The following is a 16,513-nucleotide window of genomic DNA, read 5'->3' on the forward strand; positions in this document are numbered from 1 at the left end:
TTGTTAGTTGCCATTGTGTATGACTCATAGCAACCCTATAAACAGCAGATCTGAACCTTGCCCTGTCCTATGCCGTTCTCATCATCTCTGACACACTTCGAGCCCTTTGCTGCATCACTGTGTAATCCATCTGGTTGATTGTCTTTCTTTCACCCCCCACACTCCACCTTTCCAAGAATGACTTCCCCCTCTAAGGAATAACCTCTCCTAATGAGAGACCTCTCCAAAGTACTGAAGAGCAACGATGCCAATCTGGAGACTAAGGTGCATCTGATACAGTCTTTACAGTAATTCATAGAAAGCTGGACAATGACTAGGATCTTAGAAGGAGAACTGATGCCTTTGAGCTGAGGTGTTGGAGAAGAGTATCGAATATACCATGGACTGCTAGGAGAACAAACAAGTTTGTCCTAGAGAAGGTGAAGCCAGACTGCTCCTTGGAGGCAAGGATTCTGAAGCTCTGTCTGACATACTTTGGACATGTTGCAAGGAGGAACCAGTCCTTGGAGAGGGACATCATGCTTGGGAGGGTAGAGGGACAGTGCAGGAGAGGAAGACCCCTGATGAAATGGATTGATTTAGTAACTGGGGTAATTGGGGTAGGTGTATCAGAGAGAATAGGATTGGCACAAGATAGAGCAGGGTTTAGGGCTGTTGTACATAGGTTCGCTATGAGTCCAAGCGACTTGATGGCACAGAACAACAACAAACAACAACATGCCTAAAGAAGCTCTTAAGGAGGTAGATGTATAAAAGGTTTTTAATTTACTGCTATCTCTATGATAAGCTTGTTTCTATTTAATGTAAGGATGGTAGCAGTAGAGGTGGTACAAGTTACATAAAATTATATTTTTGTTAGATGTCATCAAGTCGACAACTCAGGTTCCACTGAATGGACTACGACCCATAACAACTCTGAACAACAAATCTGAATTTTGCCTTATCCTGTGCCAACTTCATGATTTCTGATGTGATATAGTCCATTCATTGTCTCTCATTCTTTGGGCAAATTGCTGATGAGAATGCCCATCTTCAGAGGAGCAGCTTGTGTATTCAAACCATGTACCTTCAAGATTGCATAGTAGCTTCTTACCCTTAGCTGGGCAAGGCTATTCCTTAGAAAGGGACAGCATGCTTGGAAAGATGGAGGGTCGTCTAAGGAGAGGACTCCATCCATTGAAATTGATTGATACAGTGACTGCAGCAGTGGTTTCAAGTGTGTCAGAGAAGATGAGGATGGCACAGGATAGGACAGAGTTGCAGTCTTTTGTTCCTGGGGTTAGTATGAGTCATACTTAACTGGACGGCACCAAACAACAACATTGTTAGAGTCACTGTGTCAACCCATCTTGTGGAGGCTCTTCCTCTCTTTCTCTGACTCTTGTTACTGTCCAGCTGGAACAGACGGATACCTCTGACCCTCCAGTGGATTTTCAGAGACTGTAAATTGCATGGGAGGAGATGGCCCATATTCCTTTGACAGAACTTATAGTGGATTCTAACAGCCATTCCAAAGAGGAATGGCCTTTGAGTTAGCAGTAAAACTCCCTGTGAACATGTTGTTGTTGTGTACCATGGAGTCAGACCAATCCATTGCCGATGCACTACTGGGTTTTCAGAGGCAGTTTAATCAAACGGGAGGAGATTGTACATCTTTCTCCCGTGGATTCGAACAGCATGCCTTTAGGATGTCAGCACAGCTTCTTAATACTTGGCCACCAGTGCTCCCTCACTATAGGCTGCATCACTGGAAAGAAATACACTTTAGGCACAGACATACCCTTGTTGATTGGTAAAAAATTGAAAATACAATTAGAAAGATAAGGGAAGCCTCCCTTTGAGGATTTCATTGACTCTCCCACAAACGGCAACTCAGTTCACATATCATATTAATTCAGGAGGTTTTAAAAACAGTACTAAGAGTATTAACCACTCTGGAAGGCAGTTTGGCATTTCTTCAGAAAGCTGGACATACAAATTCCATATGACCCAGCTATTCCACTGTTTGGAATATATTCTGAGAAAATGAGAACTGAGACACAAATGGAGAATTGTATATAATGTTCATAGCAGCATTATTCACCATCACAAGAACATGGAAACAGCCCAGATGTCTAATCAAAATTGAATGGATTGAAAGATTATGGTACATTCACACAATTGAATACTACACAGCATGCAGGAGCATGATTTCATAAATCAATGTCTAACTTGGGAGGAGTTGGAGAGCATTCATGCTAAATGAACAAACTCAGTCTGATAAGGACAAATACTGTATGAGACCATTATTGTACAACATGTTTGGGGATCCAAAGGAAGGAAAGGTAAGAGGGATGGGAAAGGAGGAGAGGATCAGAGGGGTGAGGATGTGGGGGGCGGGGGAGATTCTTAATCATAGAGTCTCACAGTTTGGTGGGTGGAGTGATATGGGCAAAGGAAATGGGAAAGGTCCAATGTGAAAAATAATGTATACAAAGTTTGTAAGTAATCAGTATAAAATAAAAATTTTATTTAACAAAAAGGAATACGAAGACTTAAGACTTAACTAAGACAGAGTATGGAGAACTTTATACACAAGTTAAAAAATACGTAGTTTGGTTTGGGTTTGTGGTTAGTTCTGCAGCTCTGAACATAGACCAAGGAAACAGGATGGGAAGGGAGGGAAAGGAACAGGGGAAAGATAAGCAGCCTGACGGGGAAACAGAACAGGAGAGTGGGAGCACTAACCACAGAGGAAGAGGGAGAAGGGGGAATGACAGGCAGGTGGCAGGCAATGTGGTCAGGGATCATGCAGTACAGCTTGCTTGAATGATAAATTTCCTACAGCAACCTCTTGGGTTTTTGCTGTGTGTGTGTGTGTGTGTGTGTGTGTGTGTGTGTGTGTTGGTTTCGTGTTTTTGTGTTGTTTTTGTTGTTGTTGATGATGTTGTTTTAGCTGTTGGTGCCTGTGGAGCTATGTTGTCAACCCAAAGGCACATAGTTCACATCCACTAACTGCTTTGGTGGAGAAAGATGGACAGTCTCCTCTCCTGCAATTTACTGCCTGTGAAAACTCCACTGGAAGGTCATCTGTGGTCATTTCCAAATGGTACATAACAACAGCAACACTCTGAAAGTTCAAGCAACTCTGTTAGTACCAATCAGTTCAGGTGCTTGAGAACATAGTTTTTAAATCTGCCTTTATCAGATACAAAGCAGGACACTGTGCCAAAGAAGAATAAGAGTTTTACCACAGTAACAATCATCAGAGCAGCTCATCATTAAAACTCCAGAAAACCAAATCAACAGAGGCCGTCCCTCGCATTGTCTCCTCCCAGCTTCGAAGAACTGGCGTTGAGTTTCAGCTTGTCTTTATTGTGGGATCTGTAATGAACACTGATTTCTTATAATAGAAAGTTCTTGATCCACAAAGAAGATAATTTTGAAATTTAAATCTTCTGACCTCTCTTCATCTGAGACACACTCCCTACGAAAAGGAAATGTCAATATAGGTGGTGAGTGTGAAATTATTTAAGGCAAAGGGTAGCATCCCCGTGACTATGACATAGCGTATATGCTTTTAGGAATGACTTTTACAAGAGAGCAAGTCACACTGCGCCCTTGACCACAAGTAAGAAAAAGACCTGTTACTCTCCTTTATCCTCTTCAGAAAAACCTTTTCTCTGATACTACAGTTAATTCAAATAATGTCTTCTTTTTCTCATAATACAGACATATAGGAAATTTATTTTCATTTGTGGCTAAATGGATTGCCCTTATGGCCTATTATTCATATTAACTATTCACATGCTTTATGTGAATTGCTGAAACCATAATGAATCTATAAACAACTTAATGGAGAATGAATTGTGCTGTCTCTGTTATTTTCATCTACTTTTGCCCGGTTATTGCTCCTTACTTTAATATATATAGTCAGTTGTCACTTGAATAGAACATTTGAATGTGGGCATAAATTACAAGCTATGCCTGTTTATGTGTAAGTACAGTGATCAGATTGGTAGAGAAACGGTAGTATCCCAAGTCCTTGGCATTATGAGCTTGAAATCTAGTTGGGAAGACAGAACATATGCATAAGAAAGGAAAGCTGAATGTTAGAATTTATTTAACAATCCCTGGTATGGTGGTTAACTTTCTAGTAGTTGGAAAACCGAGTATAAGAGAGAAATACCATTATTCTAATTCTATTCAGATATAACTCCCTTTAGTGAAGATTTCACACTATCTAATTTCATTGCCGTAAGATGACCTGTGAAGTGTAGATAATATTTAATTTGTACATTGAAAAACTGAAGCTATTAGGATTTTGTTTAGATAGCCAGTGAGTATATTTCCTCATTATTTTGGCAAAGAGGCACTTTTCTAATGCCATGAAAAATGTATACATGTTTGCTTAAAATCGTCCTGTAAAGATCTAGTTGAAAAAGCTCCTGATCAGTTAATTTATTGACTTTATTTAAAATACAGTCAATCTTAGGTTTAAGAACTAGTGTCAAGCCTAAATCTGTGTTTAATTCAAATTTGTACATCAATTAAGACAATAAGGTCTGGTTAGTATCCAATGTCAGTCAAATATTTGTTTTACTCTGTAGTATATAGGGACCTCTGATAGGCTAGTGGGTAAGGGGTTGTGCTTCCAACCCAAAGGCTAACAGTTCAAATCCACCAGCTGCTCCATGGAAGAAGGGTTGTTAGTCTCCTCTTGTGCAGTTAAAGCCTCTGAAAAACCTGCAGGAGGGTCATCTATGAGTTGATTCTGACTTCACCACAATGAATAAATGAACATAAAAACTAGAATCTGTGCATAAAAAATACTACAGAAGCATTTCAGATACATTAAAACATATTTAACATAATAATACAGTAAAAATAATATTGATTATGTGTCTCAAAGTAGCACCTGATTGTTATTATGAGCCATTTTATGTATCTCTAATTTTTAAAATAAAAAGCTTTCCAGTATTTATTCATAAATATGCTATACATAAGCATATTTATCTGTAACACAGAGCCACCTTGTACCTCTTACATCATCCATATGCAATTTTTCATGAATTTTCTGTATTTTCATTTGAGAGGATGCTTAGCCATTAGAGAAATAAATTTATCTTACCGAAGTGGAGAAACCAGGTAATTCCAGTAATGAGTGGAGAAGAGTTTTTACAAGGACAAGACCAGGGATATGGATCTAGTGTTCTTCTAGAAACATAAGCAAGAGAGCTCAGGGTTTGAAGCAGAGTCATGATACTGGAGGCTGAGAAGTTGCAGAGGGTTCAAGCAAAATGAAACAAAAATCGAGAAGACCTGGTTCTTACAGAGCCTGGGGAATGGGTCAGGATTTCTCTTTTAGCTGAGTGACTTGTGTGCCATGTATATGTGAAGGAACTTGTTGGGCAGATTAAGGAGGTGGTCAGTATTGTTGAAGGTGAATTTGTTTAAGGTGCTTTGTCTAGGAACAGTTGATAATTCACTCGGCAGCTTGAGAAATTTGTGGTAATAAATTTGGAAGTTGTTAGTCTAGCCCAGTCGCCATAGAGTTGATTCCAACTCTTGGGAACCGAACAGGTTACAGAGCATAATTAACTGATCCACTGAATTTGCTTGGCTGGACTGATTAAAGAAGCAGGTTAACCAAACCTTTCTGCAAACTGCTGGTGAGTGCCAACCTCCAGTCTTTCAGCTACTTGTTGTTGTTATGTACTGTTGAGTTGAAACAGACTCGTAGGTGACCCTCCAGCAGGTTTTCAGAGACACGAAGTCACGCAGGAGTAGATTGTCCATCTTTCTCCTGCAGAGCAATTGATGGATTCAAACTGTGTGCCTTTGGGTGGCATCAGCACTGGTGCGCCATCTAGGGACCTTTGTTAGCCTACACCAAAATCCAGGCCCACTGGGTTGAGCTAATATAATTCATGTCGTTATGTGCTGTTGAGTCAGAACGGCCTCATAGCCAACGTTACAGCCTCTGAGAATCTACTGGAAACAACATGGGCAGAGATTGCCCATCTTTGTCCTACAGATCAACTGGTGGATTTGAACCACCTGCCTTTGAGTTGGCAATGTCGCTCCTTACCCATTAGACCAACATTATTTGTTGTTGTTAGGTCCTTTTTTTTTTTTTTTTTTTTTTACTTTTTTTTGTGTGTGTTAGGTCCTTTTGAGTTTACTAGGACTTATAGTGTGTGATATGAACCTTGTCCTGTCCTCGACCATCTTCACCATTTCTACTATGTTTGATTCCATTGTTAGAGTCATTGTGTCAGAGCACCCTTTCCAAGTCATAGTGACCCCACAGGACAGGACTGACCCATAAGGGTTTCAAAGCAGTAAATTTTTACAAAGGAAATTGTCACACCTTTCCTCTGAGGAGTGACTGGTGAGTTTGAAATGCTGACTTTATAGTTCGTGGCTAAAGGTCCTTTGCCATGAAGGCACACTTTTCTCGCCACCTGATTAACCAAACCATACCCACTGCTACCCAGTCACTTCTGACTCCTGGTGAATCTCTGTAAGGTTGCTAAAGTTGAAGTTCTAAATCATTAGGGAAAGAGATTGCTTGTGTTTCTCCTGCAGAGTGACTGATGGGTTCAAACCCCAGCCTTTGCCTTAGCAGCGCTCACAAGATGCTGGTCTTGTTATGAACCATCCAATTGGAGCCGGCTCATAGCTGATCTTCTGGTGAGTTTTCAGAGCAGTCAATCGCAGGGGAGGAGATTGCCTCTCCTCCTGCAGAGCAGCTGGTGGACTCAAACCGTGTCCCTTCGAGATTGCAGCACAGCTTCTTGCCACTAGGCCCAGAGCTCCCTATAGACTCTTCAATGTAATACATGATACTATCTCTTCTTCCTTTCTTATATCCTAAGACAAAGTTAATGTGTTAGGATTAGTGTTATACCTCCTAAACATCAGAACAATCATATACAATAAGAAGTGCTCTGAGGAAAATACAAGTAACCAAGTGGTGGTTCTTGCTCTCTTCCAGCTGCGTCATGGAAATGCCTGTCTCAAAGGACTACTGCTTTGGCTGACCTTTCCCCAGCTTGTTCTCGTGAGGACCCTGGCTCTGAAGTTTGGCCTGGTTCAAAATGGCAGAAAAAGTAACACCTGGCTTAAACAGGAAGGCTTCCCGGTCAACACTTTCTCTTCCACCAGAACCTGTGGACATTATTAGGAGCAAGTCGTGCTCAAGGAGAGTGAAAATTAACGTGGGTGGCCTCAACCACGAAGTCCTGTGGAGAACACTGGACAGGCTTCCCAGGACGCGCTTGGGGAAGCTTCGAGACTGCAACACCCACGAGAGCCTCTTAGAAGTGTGCGATGACTACAACCTCAATGAGAACGAGTATTTCTTTGACCGGCATCCGGGAGCTTTCACTTCCATTTTAAATTTCTACCGGACAGGGAAACTCCACATGATGGAAGAAATGTGTGCGCTCTCTTTTGGCCAAGAGCTTGATTACTGGGGCATTGATGAGATCTATTTAGAGTCCTGCTGCCAAGCCAGATACCATCAAAAGAAAGAGCAGATGAATGAAGAACTGAGGCGAGAGGCCGAGACTATGAGGGAACGAGAGGGAGAAGAGTTTGATAATACCTGTTGCCCTGAAAAAAGGAAGAAACTGTGGGACTTGCTGGAAAAACCAAACTCCTCAGTGGCTGCAAAGGTAAGACCAACGTTGTGTTGCTTTTCCTGTGCTGGGTCAGCAAAGGTGTCAACTACATTCCAGAAAGCTCTGTTGTCTTCATGTAAGATGTTTCAAAAGGAGAGAATAAAAAAGTGGCTGCACTGTCAAAGTCCTTGTCAAAATCGTAAGTCTTGTTTTTCCTGGGTTATATCATAAAATTATATGACTTCTTCGTAGATTATCTTGAGCTGTAGGAACAAGGCTGGATAGCAAAGTGTTGAAGAGAGTTCTGGTTTATTTGGTGGCTTGTGGTGCCTTGAGTGAGAAGAAAGCACCAGCTCTTGCCCAAGGGGACATGGAATCCTGCAGAGGATTGGTAACTGGGCGTCATCCCGAATACAGGCAAGTCACTGCCACTCATGGTAGTATATGTACCTCCAGTCCTGGTGGAGAAGAGAGACAGAGGTGGGGCAGGGCTCTGTGAAGCTAGGAGGACTAGGGAGCCTCATCATGCGGAGGGGCTGTCTGATTAAGTGAAGGAGTGACTCAGTGCCCAGAACTCATCTCTTTTCCTCTTCTTTTGAGTTCACTTCTGGCAGTGGTATCATTGACTGCCATATTATACCATATACAGTCTTTTCACAATTAAGATATTGCCCTATTTCAACATGCATATACCATTTCCTTCAAATGAAGGTAAACTCATGTGTTTCCATTACGCCTGCATATATCCGAACCTCAGAGTAAAGTTTTGTCACTAATTTAATTCATTAAAATAATGAAATTAATTGAACTCAATTACATGATTCTGTTTATCTAATTTTACTTGGGGCTTAGAGTGTTAGCACAAACAGATTTTTCATTCTGTGTATTTCGTTCTGTATTTGAAATTCTAAGTAAAAAGTCACAAAAGTCATCCATAGCCACAGGAGCTTGGAATTGATCTTTTGTACATATTAGATGAAAGTAGACTATAGAATGGAGAAGGAGGGGAGTAGATTGTGACATCATAGGCATTCTTTTGATTATTTACATTTTTCTAATATCTTTTATGGAACAAAAATTTCTAGAAATACAATTGGTAATATGCCCCTTTTGATTGGAAATGAAAAATCTACACAACAGTCTACATACAACACATTAACAATTTAAATAATCCATTAGGTGTAGATGATCATAAAACAGCTTGCACTGTTTGATATGTGTAGTTTTGGTTCTGGTTGACCTGTGAAGGCATTTTACTTTCTGTCTAGTACATGGAAATATATGAAACAAAACAGATTTCTGCTGTACCTAACAAGGTATTATATTTGTATGGTTTTTTGATGAACATTTCTACTGACTTTTCTTTTTGTGTGGTTATAAACCATCTGTTTACTTCTGTTATAACATCGAAAGATCTAATACATATCACATGCTGCATTTGTGGGTTTAAGTTGAGGAAGACTACTACTATTTTCAGTGTCAAGTGTTTACTTACGTATTTGAGTTGCTACTGAAAGTAGAGAGTGAATTTTGAGAGTAAATAAGATAGCCTCTGACTGTAAGTGAATATTTTGTATGTTAACTCTTCTTTGAGGAATTCCATGAGGAATAAGTCCCTGTTTTAAAAAGATTTAAAATACATTTATAAAGTTAATGCTATTATAGAGAAACTGTTAATATATTTATTCTGAAGAGTTTCTAATATGGCTAGAATAGGATCAAGAATCTAATTTTCCAATGGGGGAATTATTTCATCTCTGAATTATAGAAGAAACGACGATTTCTTGTTCTGTGAGAAATACCATTTTGTGCCCTCATGCATCACATACATGTTTAAATTTGCTTCAGATTATAGATATAGATATATAGATATTTGGCTACAATATGTATGGATAGATATTTGGCTACAGGCCATTCTTAACAGTTAATGATGCTGGTTATTACTCTAAAAGAATCATTGATAAGTTCCTTCTTTACTAGATTTTGATAAAAGAATCATGTTTATTCACCTAACAGTCTGTATTTTGAATGGTGAAATATTATGGATATTACTTACTTTATATAGGAATTTATTGAAAGTCTTACTCATTTGTGTGCTATTCACAAGCTTTTAAAATTAGCTCTGCAGGATGTCTTTTATAAGCCACTCCCTTTTCCTACACTCTTCTCAAGGCTGATCACTTGTTGTTTTTCTGGGATAATTCTTGATGATGGAGTGTTGATATTCGGTATGTGTGAATAGTATTTTCACAACTTAGAAACAAGTCATCTTATTAAAATTGCAGTATGATGGTACTCTAGCATTCACTATATATTTTTATATTATGAGTATATTAGGATCATAATCATGATTCTGTGAAGGAATGCTTTACTTTGTAATCTCTTTGCCTAACTTGTTTAGGAAGTAAACTATCTGAGATGCGTATTTGTTTACTTTGTCTTTTCAGTTATGCTATGCACCTTGGTAATTCAGTGGAACATGTGTAGAATACCCTAAATGTGCTCCAGGCATTAGATACTGACACAACCTTTTTTTGCTCCAGAATTTTGAAAGTAGTCTTTAGCTTAGAGATTCCATATTCTGGGGTCTGAAGTGCAAGGCTTTAATTTAGACTAATAAATACCATAGATATAGATAAATTGTATACAAAGCTGTATATTCAAGTTGGTTCTTTGTGGTAGTGAATATAATTTTTTTCTAGGATAATAAGGAGAAAAAGGAAATGTTGAGAAACATGAATATTTAACTTTAGATTATTAGATAAATATATTTTTGATAAGTCTTTATAATTGACTGCTAAGAGATTATTACAATGAAAATGTAGATTTGACATCCTAGGATATTCTTCTCATAAGGTTGAGTGGAGAAACTATCAAGTAATGTAAAGAATATAAGTCTATATTTGTAATATATATGTATGCATTTATTTATTTATGTGTGTATGTTGTTAACAACAGCATAGATATGCAGGAAAATAAGCCTGGTAACTTGCACATCAAAATATTAACATTCATTACCTTTATATAGGATGGAGTGATACTGTTTTTCCTTTTCTACACTTTTTAATATTTATACAATCTAGAAAAGTTATGATGAGATTATTTGCTAAATCTCTAGTATCGAAGTAGGGAGTGTGCTGCTAACCCAAAGGCATGTGGTTCAAGTACTTCAGCTACTCCATGGAAGAAAGATGAGTTGTCTCTTCCCAAGTGATTCACAGTTTTTGAAAATGGTGTAGGATCAGTTATGAGTTTATTTTGACTCGATGGCACATAAATCAGCAAATACAGAAGCGGGGGGGAATCCAAAACTTTCAGATGTTTCACAAGAGATGGAAGGAGTAATCTCTTTATTCATTGAATGGAATAAGACTTACTGATCAATTATATAATTCTTGTTTTGCTCATTTATGTATATCCACTTGTTATTGTTAAGTGCTGTTGAGTTGCAGGCAACTCATAGCGACCCTATGAAGGAGAGTCCTCGATGCTTGGGCGCCTTTCATCCTCTCTCCAGGTTCACAGGGTTTCCAGAGGCAAGCTATTATGGAAGTGGATGCCACTCCTTCCAAGTATATCCACTAGGATGTGTTAAATCACAGTATAGAGCCAGACACCTGTCATAAGTCTGTCTTTAGGTATGAGCTTGGCAATAACTGTTTGGCTCTTACAGAAAATGCTTCTTGAGGTTGCATAAGGACTTCTTTCCATTTGTTGGTGTTTCTGGCATATTGTTGTTGATGGTAGGTGCCATTGAGTCAAGTATGACTCGTAACGATCTTATGAAGAACAGATTTGAACCTTGTCCTATCCTGTGCCACCCGCATCATCTCTGACATATTTGAACCCATTGTTGCAGTCACTGTCAATCCCTCCCATTAAAAGGTCCTTAGAAATTTTGGTACAACTATAAAATACCAAGCTAAGCATTTATGATAATGTTTAAAATGCTTAACTAATTAATTAAATTACCATTCTTCTAGGTGGTATAGCACTGGTCTGTCCATTGCTGTACAGAGGTAACTCGTGGTTGCTTTGATGCCAAACACTGTGACACTGATGTGTCAAATGTGATAATCGTTACCCATGGTGGACAGTGTTTGGTGGAGCTTCCTGATTAAAACAAGCTTGGAAGTAGGAGTGGCATCCGCTTCCGAAATGGCTTGCCTCCAGAAACTCTATGAGCAGTGCTCAGGTCTTTTGTTCATAGGGTCGTTATCAGTCATTTACGACTCGACAGCACTGAACAACAACCTAACACAACATACAACTATAAAAGACCACAAAATAGAACTCTGCTTTTCATGGAATAATGGCAGCCATGGATAGACATTATGATTTCTCGGTTCTCTGGGGCTGGCATGAGGTGGTAATGAGAACTCTCGATGGTGGACATTGTCTTTTTTCCCTTTCCCCTGATTGTCTCAGTGACTCTGTGGATAATCTCATGTAGAGGAAATGTACAGAGTTGAAATTTGAGACTGTTTATGATTATGTGGCCCAGAAAATTGGGCTCTGGGGATGACTAGAGCAAATCTCTGGGTTACCAGGACATGGAATTACTTGCCCTGGTATGCTTTTCATAGGAATGTACAAGGAAGGAGACAGGTTTAACAGGCTGCCGTGTTTCTAGGCAGTAACTGGAATTATACTTGGTCTTGTACCTTTTCCAGACTAGGACAGTTTACCATTGCTTTAGGTTCGAAGCATTCTCTCTCTTTTCTTTGGCATCTTCCCAAAGAACTGCAGTAGCTTCCCCTTTAAATATGGTACACAGCCACTTCAGTCTAAGAGATGTTTGAAAACATTGAAGGTAAATGAGTCTGGTGTCATGCAGTATTATCAGTATCGGGAATGCAACAATTAGAAGTGGCATAGGCCACCCAAGATCTGAAAGAAACCAGTCATTAGCACAGTGTAGCACCCTCATTCGGGGCATCCAAAAGTCAACAATCAGTCTTCAGCCAAACCTGGACGAGGATGAACCTTCTAAAGCAAGTTCTACCTCCTCACATAAGGGAACATTATGTCCAAGAGGCTTCTGGGCAACAAACTGATCTCAGGTCAGAAAGCAAGGGCATAGCAGCCTATTTAATAAGAAATTAACACAAAATCTGCAGAAAGTCATTCCTGTTCCTCTGAGTCAATACATTGTGAACTTTCAAGCAGGGCTGAGGCAAGGTACAGTTCCCTTTGTTCAGTTTCATCTTTTATCCAGTTGCTACTCACTGGGAATCCCTGAGTGATACAAATGCTTGACTACTACCCAAAAAGTTGTTGGTTTGAATCTACCCTGAAGCACCTTGGAAGAGAAAGGTCTGGCAAGCTATTTCTGAAAAAACAAAAACACACAAAAAAACCCCAACTTGCTATTAGAAAGCCTGTGGTGCTGAAGAAGAGTCATGAACATACCATGGACTGCCAAGAAAACACAGAGGTCTGCCTTGGAGAGGATGAAACCCAAGTTTCTCCGCAGAGGCTAGGATTTTGAAACTCTGTCTCACCTACTTTGGGCACATGGCCAGGGGAGACTGGGCCTTAGAGAAGGACATCACGCTCAGAAGAGTGGAGGGACAGTGCAGGAGAGGAAGACCCTGGATGAGATGGACTGATACAGTAACTGGTACAATGGGGATTGGTGTGTTGGAGTCAGTGAGACGACGGGCTCAGGACAGGGCAAGCTTCCAAGCTGCTGGACAGAAGATCCAGGACACAACAACAGCAGAGTACAATTCTACTCTAACACACAGGGTCATCATGTTGGAGTTGATTGGTGGCAGCTGGTTTGGGGCTTTTTCTTTCTGATTACCACTTAATTGTTTGCAGTCTCTTCCTTCATTGGTTCGCACTCCCTATCTTTTTCTCTCTCTCATCTTTATTTCCTCAGGAAATGACTCTATTTTTGCTCCAGAGAAAGAGAGGGGAAAAATGGATAAAAGCATTTTTTCACACTCATCGTTCTATAAAGAGAAAAAAGTTATTTCAGTTTGCCCTTATGGGAAAAAGTAACTACTAAGAAATATGTTGGGTGTTTGTTTATTTAAATATTTTGGAGGGTGGGGTCAGGATTGAATTTAGAAGGGCTACAAACTATTCTAATATCTGACTTTTTTTCTCAAGTTGTTTCCTCTCACTGTCCTACAAAAATCTATTATTCCCCTTAGGGGTGCTGTTCTTCCCATTGAAAATGTGAGGTCTGGAGGGAGGGAGCTGGGCGTGCCTCCTGTCTCCTGCTCCTCACACTCACAAATTCAGAGGCCACCGTTGTTCACATGACAAAGACTCTAAATGCAACATGTTAGATTTCTTAGGGAGTCCAAAGTCATCCTTGGACCAAGGAGAGGACTTGTGGTGGCAAATATTTGTTCTTTTACTGCAGAGCCTGGAAAGTCAAGTGTCGAGGTTATAAATTCTCCAGAGTTAAGATTGTGAATACCTGTAAGGCATTGAAGGTAACTATTGAGATATATATATACAATTGGTATTTGATACCTCAAAGAGATGATTGGTCCTTATCCCATAAATATATATTTATATTACTATTTAACATTTCTTGGAAGGAGGAGTGGCATCCACTTCCGTATAGCTTGCCTCCTGAAACGCTATGAGCCTGGAGAGAGGATGAAAAAAGCACCTAAGCGTCGAGGACTCTCCTTCATAGTGTCGCTATGAGTCGCCTGCAACTCGATGGCACTTAACAATAACAACATTTAATATTTATCCAGTATTCCAAGTAGTGTCTGGGACATTCCTATTAATAACAATTAGCATTCTTATTGCCATCAAATGTCAATTAGGGATAGATAAAGCAGTTAGTTGTACTGAAAATTGAACATAAAAAGAGGTGATCATGACTATAGCAATGATATTTTCTCTTTTCCTAGCTGATTTTGTGTTTCCTAGAAGAAGATAATGTAGAGTGTGAAATGAAGCAATCTCATTCTAGAAAATCTGTTCATATAATTTTGTTGTAAAAAGTTAAATTAGCCAATTTCATTGAATAATGCATACTACTTATAAAATACTGGCTTATTGAATATTAAATGTTGCATAAATTGGATCATCTGAAAATAAAATCCTTTGATTCTCTGTTGTGTTGTGTATTGTTGAGTGAGAACTGACCCACAGCCGACCCTGCAGTGGGTTTTCAGAGACAGTTAATTGCATGGAAGGACATCGCCCATCTTTCTCCTGCAGAGCATCTGGTGGATTTGAACTGCGTGCCTTATTTTTAAGAATTATCGGAACACACATGGAAATATTTCTTTAAACCCCCAATCAGTGATAAAAAGCAAGTTGCAGAACACAGTACACAGTTTATACAATGCCATTAATAAAAGGTCTGCATATACGAAAAACATTATTATTGTATAGACATTTTAAGGCTTCTTACATATGAAGTAAAAGTATAAAGATATGGATAGTAACTGTTGGACAAATGAGGGAATCATCCTGTACAGATCATGCATTTTATTTCTTTAATTGGGCAGTGGGTATTGCTTTGTTGGCTTTGTTTGGTGGTGGTGGTTTTTTTCTTCTTTTTTTTTTTTCCTCATTTTTGTCCAGTCAGAATAGACTCATAGCTGACCCTCTTGTGGGTTTTGCAGTTTGGTAATTCCATGAGAGGATCTTGCCCATCTTGTCAATATTTTCCCTTTGGTGCTGCTGATGGAGTTGAACCGTCTGAGAGGTATTACATTTGGTTTAGCAGCACATCTCCTTACCAACTCCACCACCTATGTATGTGATAGCATCCTGTCATATTTTCATATCTGAAGTATTGAAATTTCTTTAGTCTCAAAAGATGATAATATATTCACTAGTTCCAAGGAAAGTGAGTTTTATAGAAACTGTGTCTATTATGTACAATAAAGTATTACAGGACGAGATCTCAAAATAAACGTTCCTTATACTGCAGTGTGATAAGATGAGCAAGTTGTAACCCTGACTTGGCCTTGGAGGAGGGACATCTCAGCTCCAATTTGAATGTTAGAGTGATTCTCCCTTGTTCTCTCAGTCTCAATAAAATATGCATGCATCATTAAAGAAAATGGTCTGTCTGACTCTAGTGTTAACTGACCCAGAATGACAGTCTTTATTAAAATAGAGACTCTGTCTGTATACCTACTTGAATTGACCATAGGAAAAAAAATGTCTTTGAAATAGTTGACAAAGTTGATTCTAGGAGTGAAAATTTGATTTGGTCAAAATATGAAGTTACGTAGAAAAATAAAGCGAACAAAACCCAAAAACCTCTTGCTAAAGTACAATTTATGAAGTTGTTGCTATTATGTGCCATCGAGTCGCTTGCAACTCATAGCGACTCTATGTACAAGAGCCCTAAACCCTGCTCTATCCTGTGCTAACCTCACTGTCTCTGACACACCTACTCTCATTACTCCAATCACTGAATTGATCCATCTCATTGAGGGTCTTCCTCTCTTGGTCTGTCCCTCCACTCTCCCAAACATGATTTCCCTCTCCAAGGACTGGTCCCTCCTTGCAACATGCCCAAAGTATATCAGACAAAGCTTCAGAATTCTTGCCTCCAAGGATCTACCTGGTTTTACCCTCTTCAGGACAAACCTGTTTGTTCTCCTAGCAGTCCATGGTATATTCAACACTCTTTTCCAGCACCACAACTTAAAGGCATCAATTCTCTATTATCCCTAGTCTGTCCAGCTCTCTGATGCATAGCACGCAATTGCGAAGACTATAGCCCGTATGAGGTGCACCTTAGTCTCCAGCCTGACGTCGTTGCTCTTCAGTACTCTGGAGAGGTCCCTGACAGCTGACTTTCCCAATGCAATTCATCTCTTGATTTCCTGGATGCTGGTATCAAGAGTGTTGACTGTGGAGCCAAACAAATTAAAACTGTTAACTATCTCAATCTCTTCACCATCTAT

The 16,513-nt window shown here is 39.4% G+C and overlaps 1 protein-coding gene across 1 annotated transcript in view; it reads left to right on the plus strand.

The window, feature by feature from the left end:
* Nucleotides 1-7,082: 7,082 nt before the first annotated feature.
* The window catches only part of KCNB2 (potassium voltage-gated channel, Shab-related subfamily, member 2), a 553,114-nt gene continuing 543,683 nt past the window's right edge, over nucleotides 7,083-16,513 (plus strand). Inside the window, exon 1 of the mRNA XM_006880461.1 lies at nucleotides 7,083-7,661. Coding sequence (XP_006880523.1) covers nucleotides 7,083-7,661 — 579 coding nt within the window. The remainder of the gene's footprint in view (nucleotides 7,662-16,513) is intronic.

The sequence above is a fragment of the Elephantulus edwardii genome, unplaced genomic scaffold (assembly GCF_000299155.1).
Source record: "Elephantulus edwardii isolate Elephantulus edwardi_28Jun2011 unplaced genomic scaffold, EleEdw1.0 scaffold00008, whole genome shotgun sequence".
NCBI classification, from domain to species: domain Eukaryota; kingdom Metazoa; phylum Chordata; class Mammalia; order Macroscelidea; family Macroscelididae; genus Elephantulus; species Elephantulus edwardii.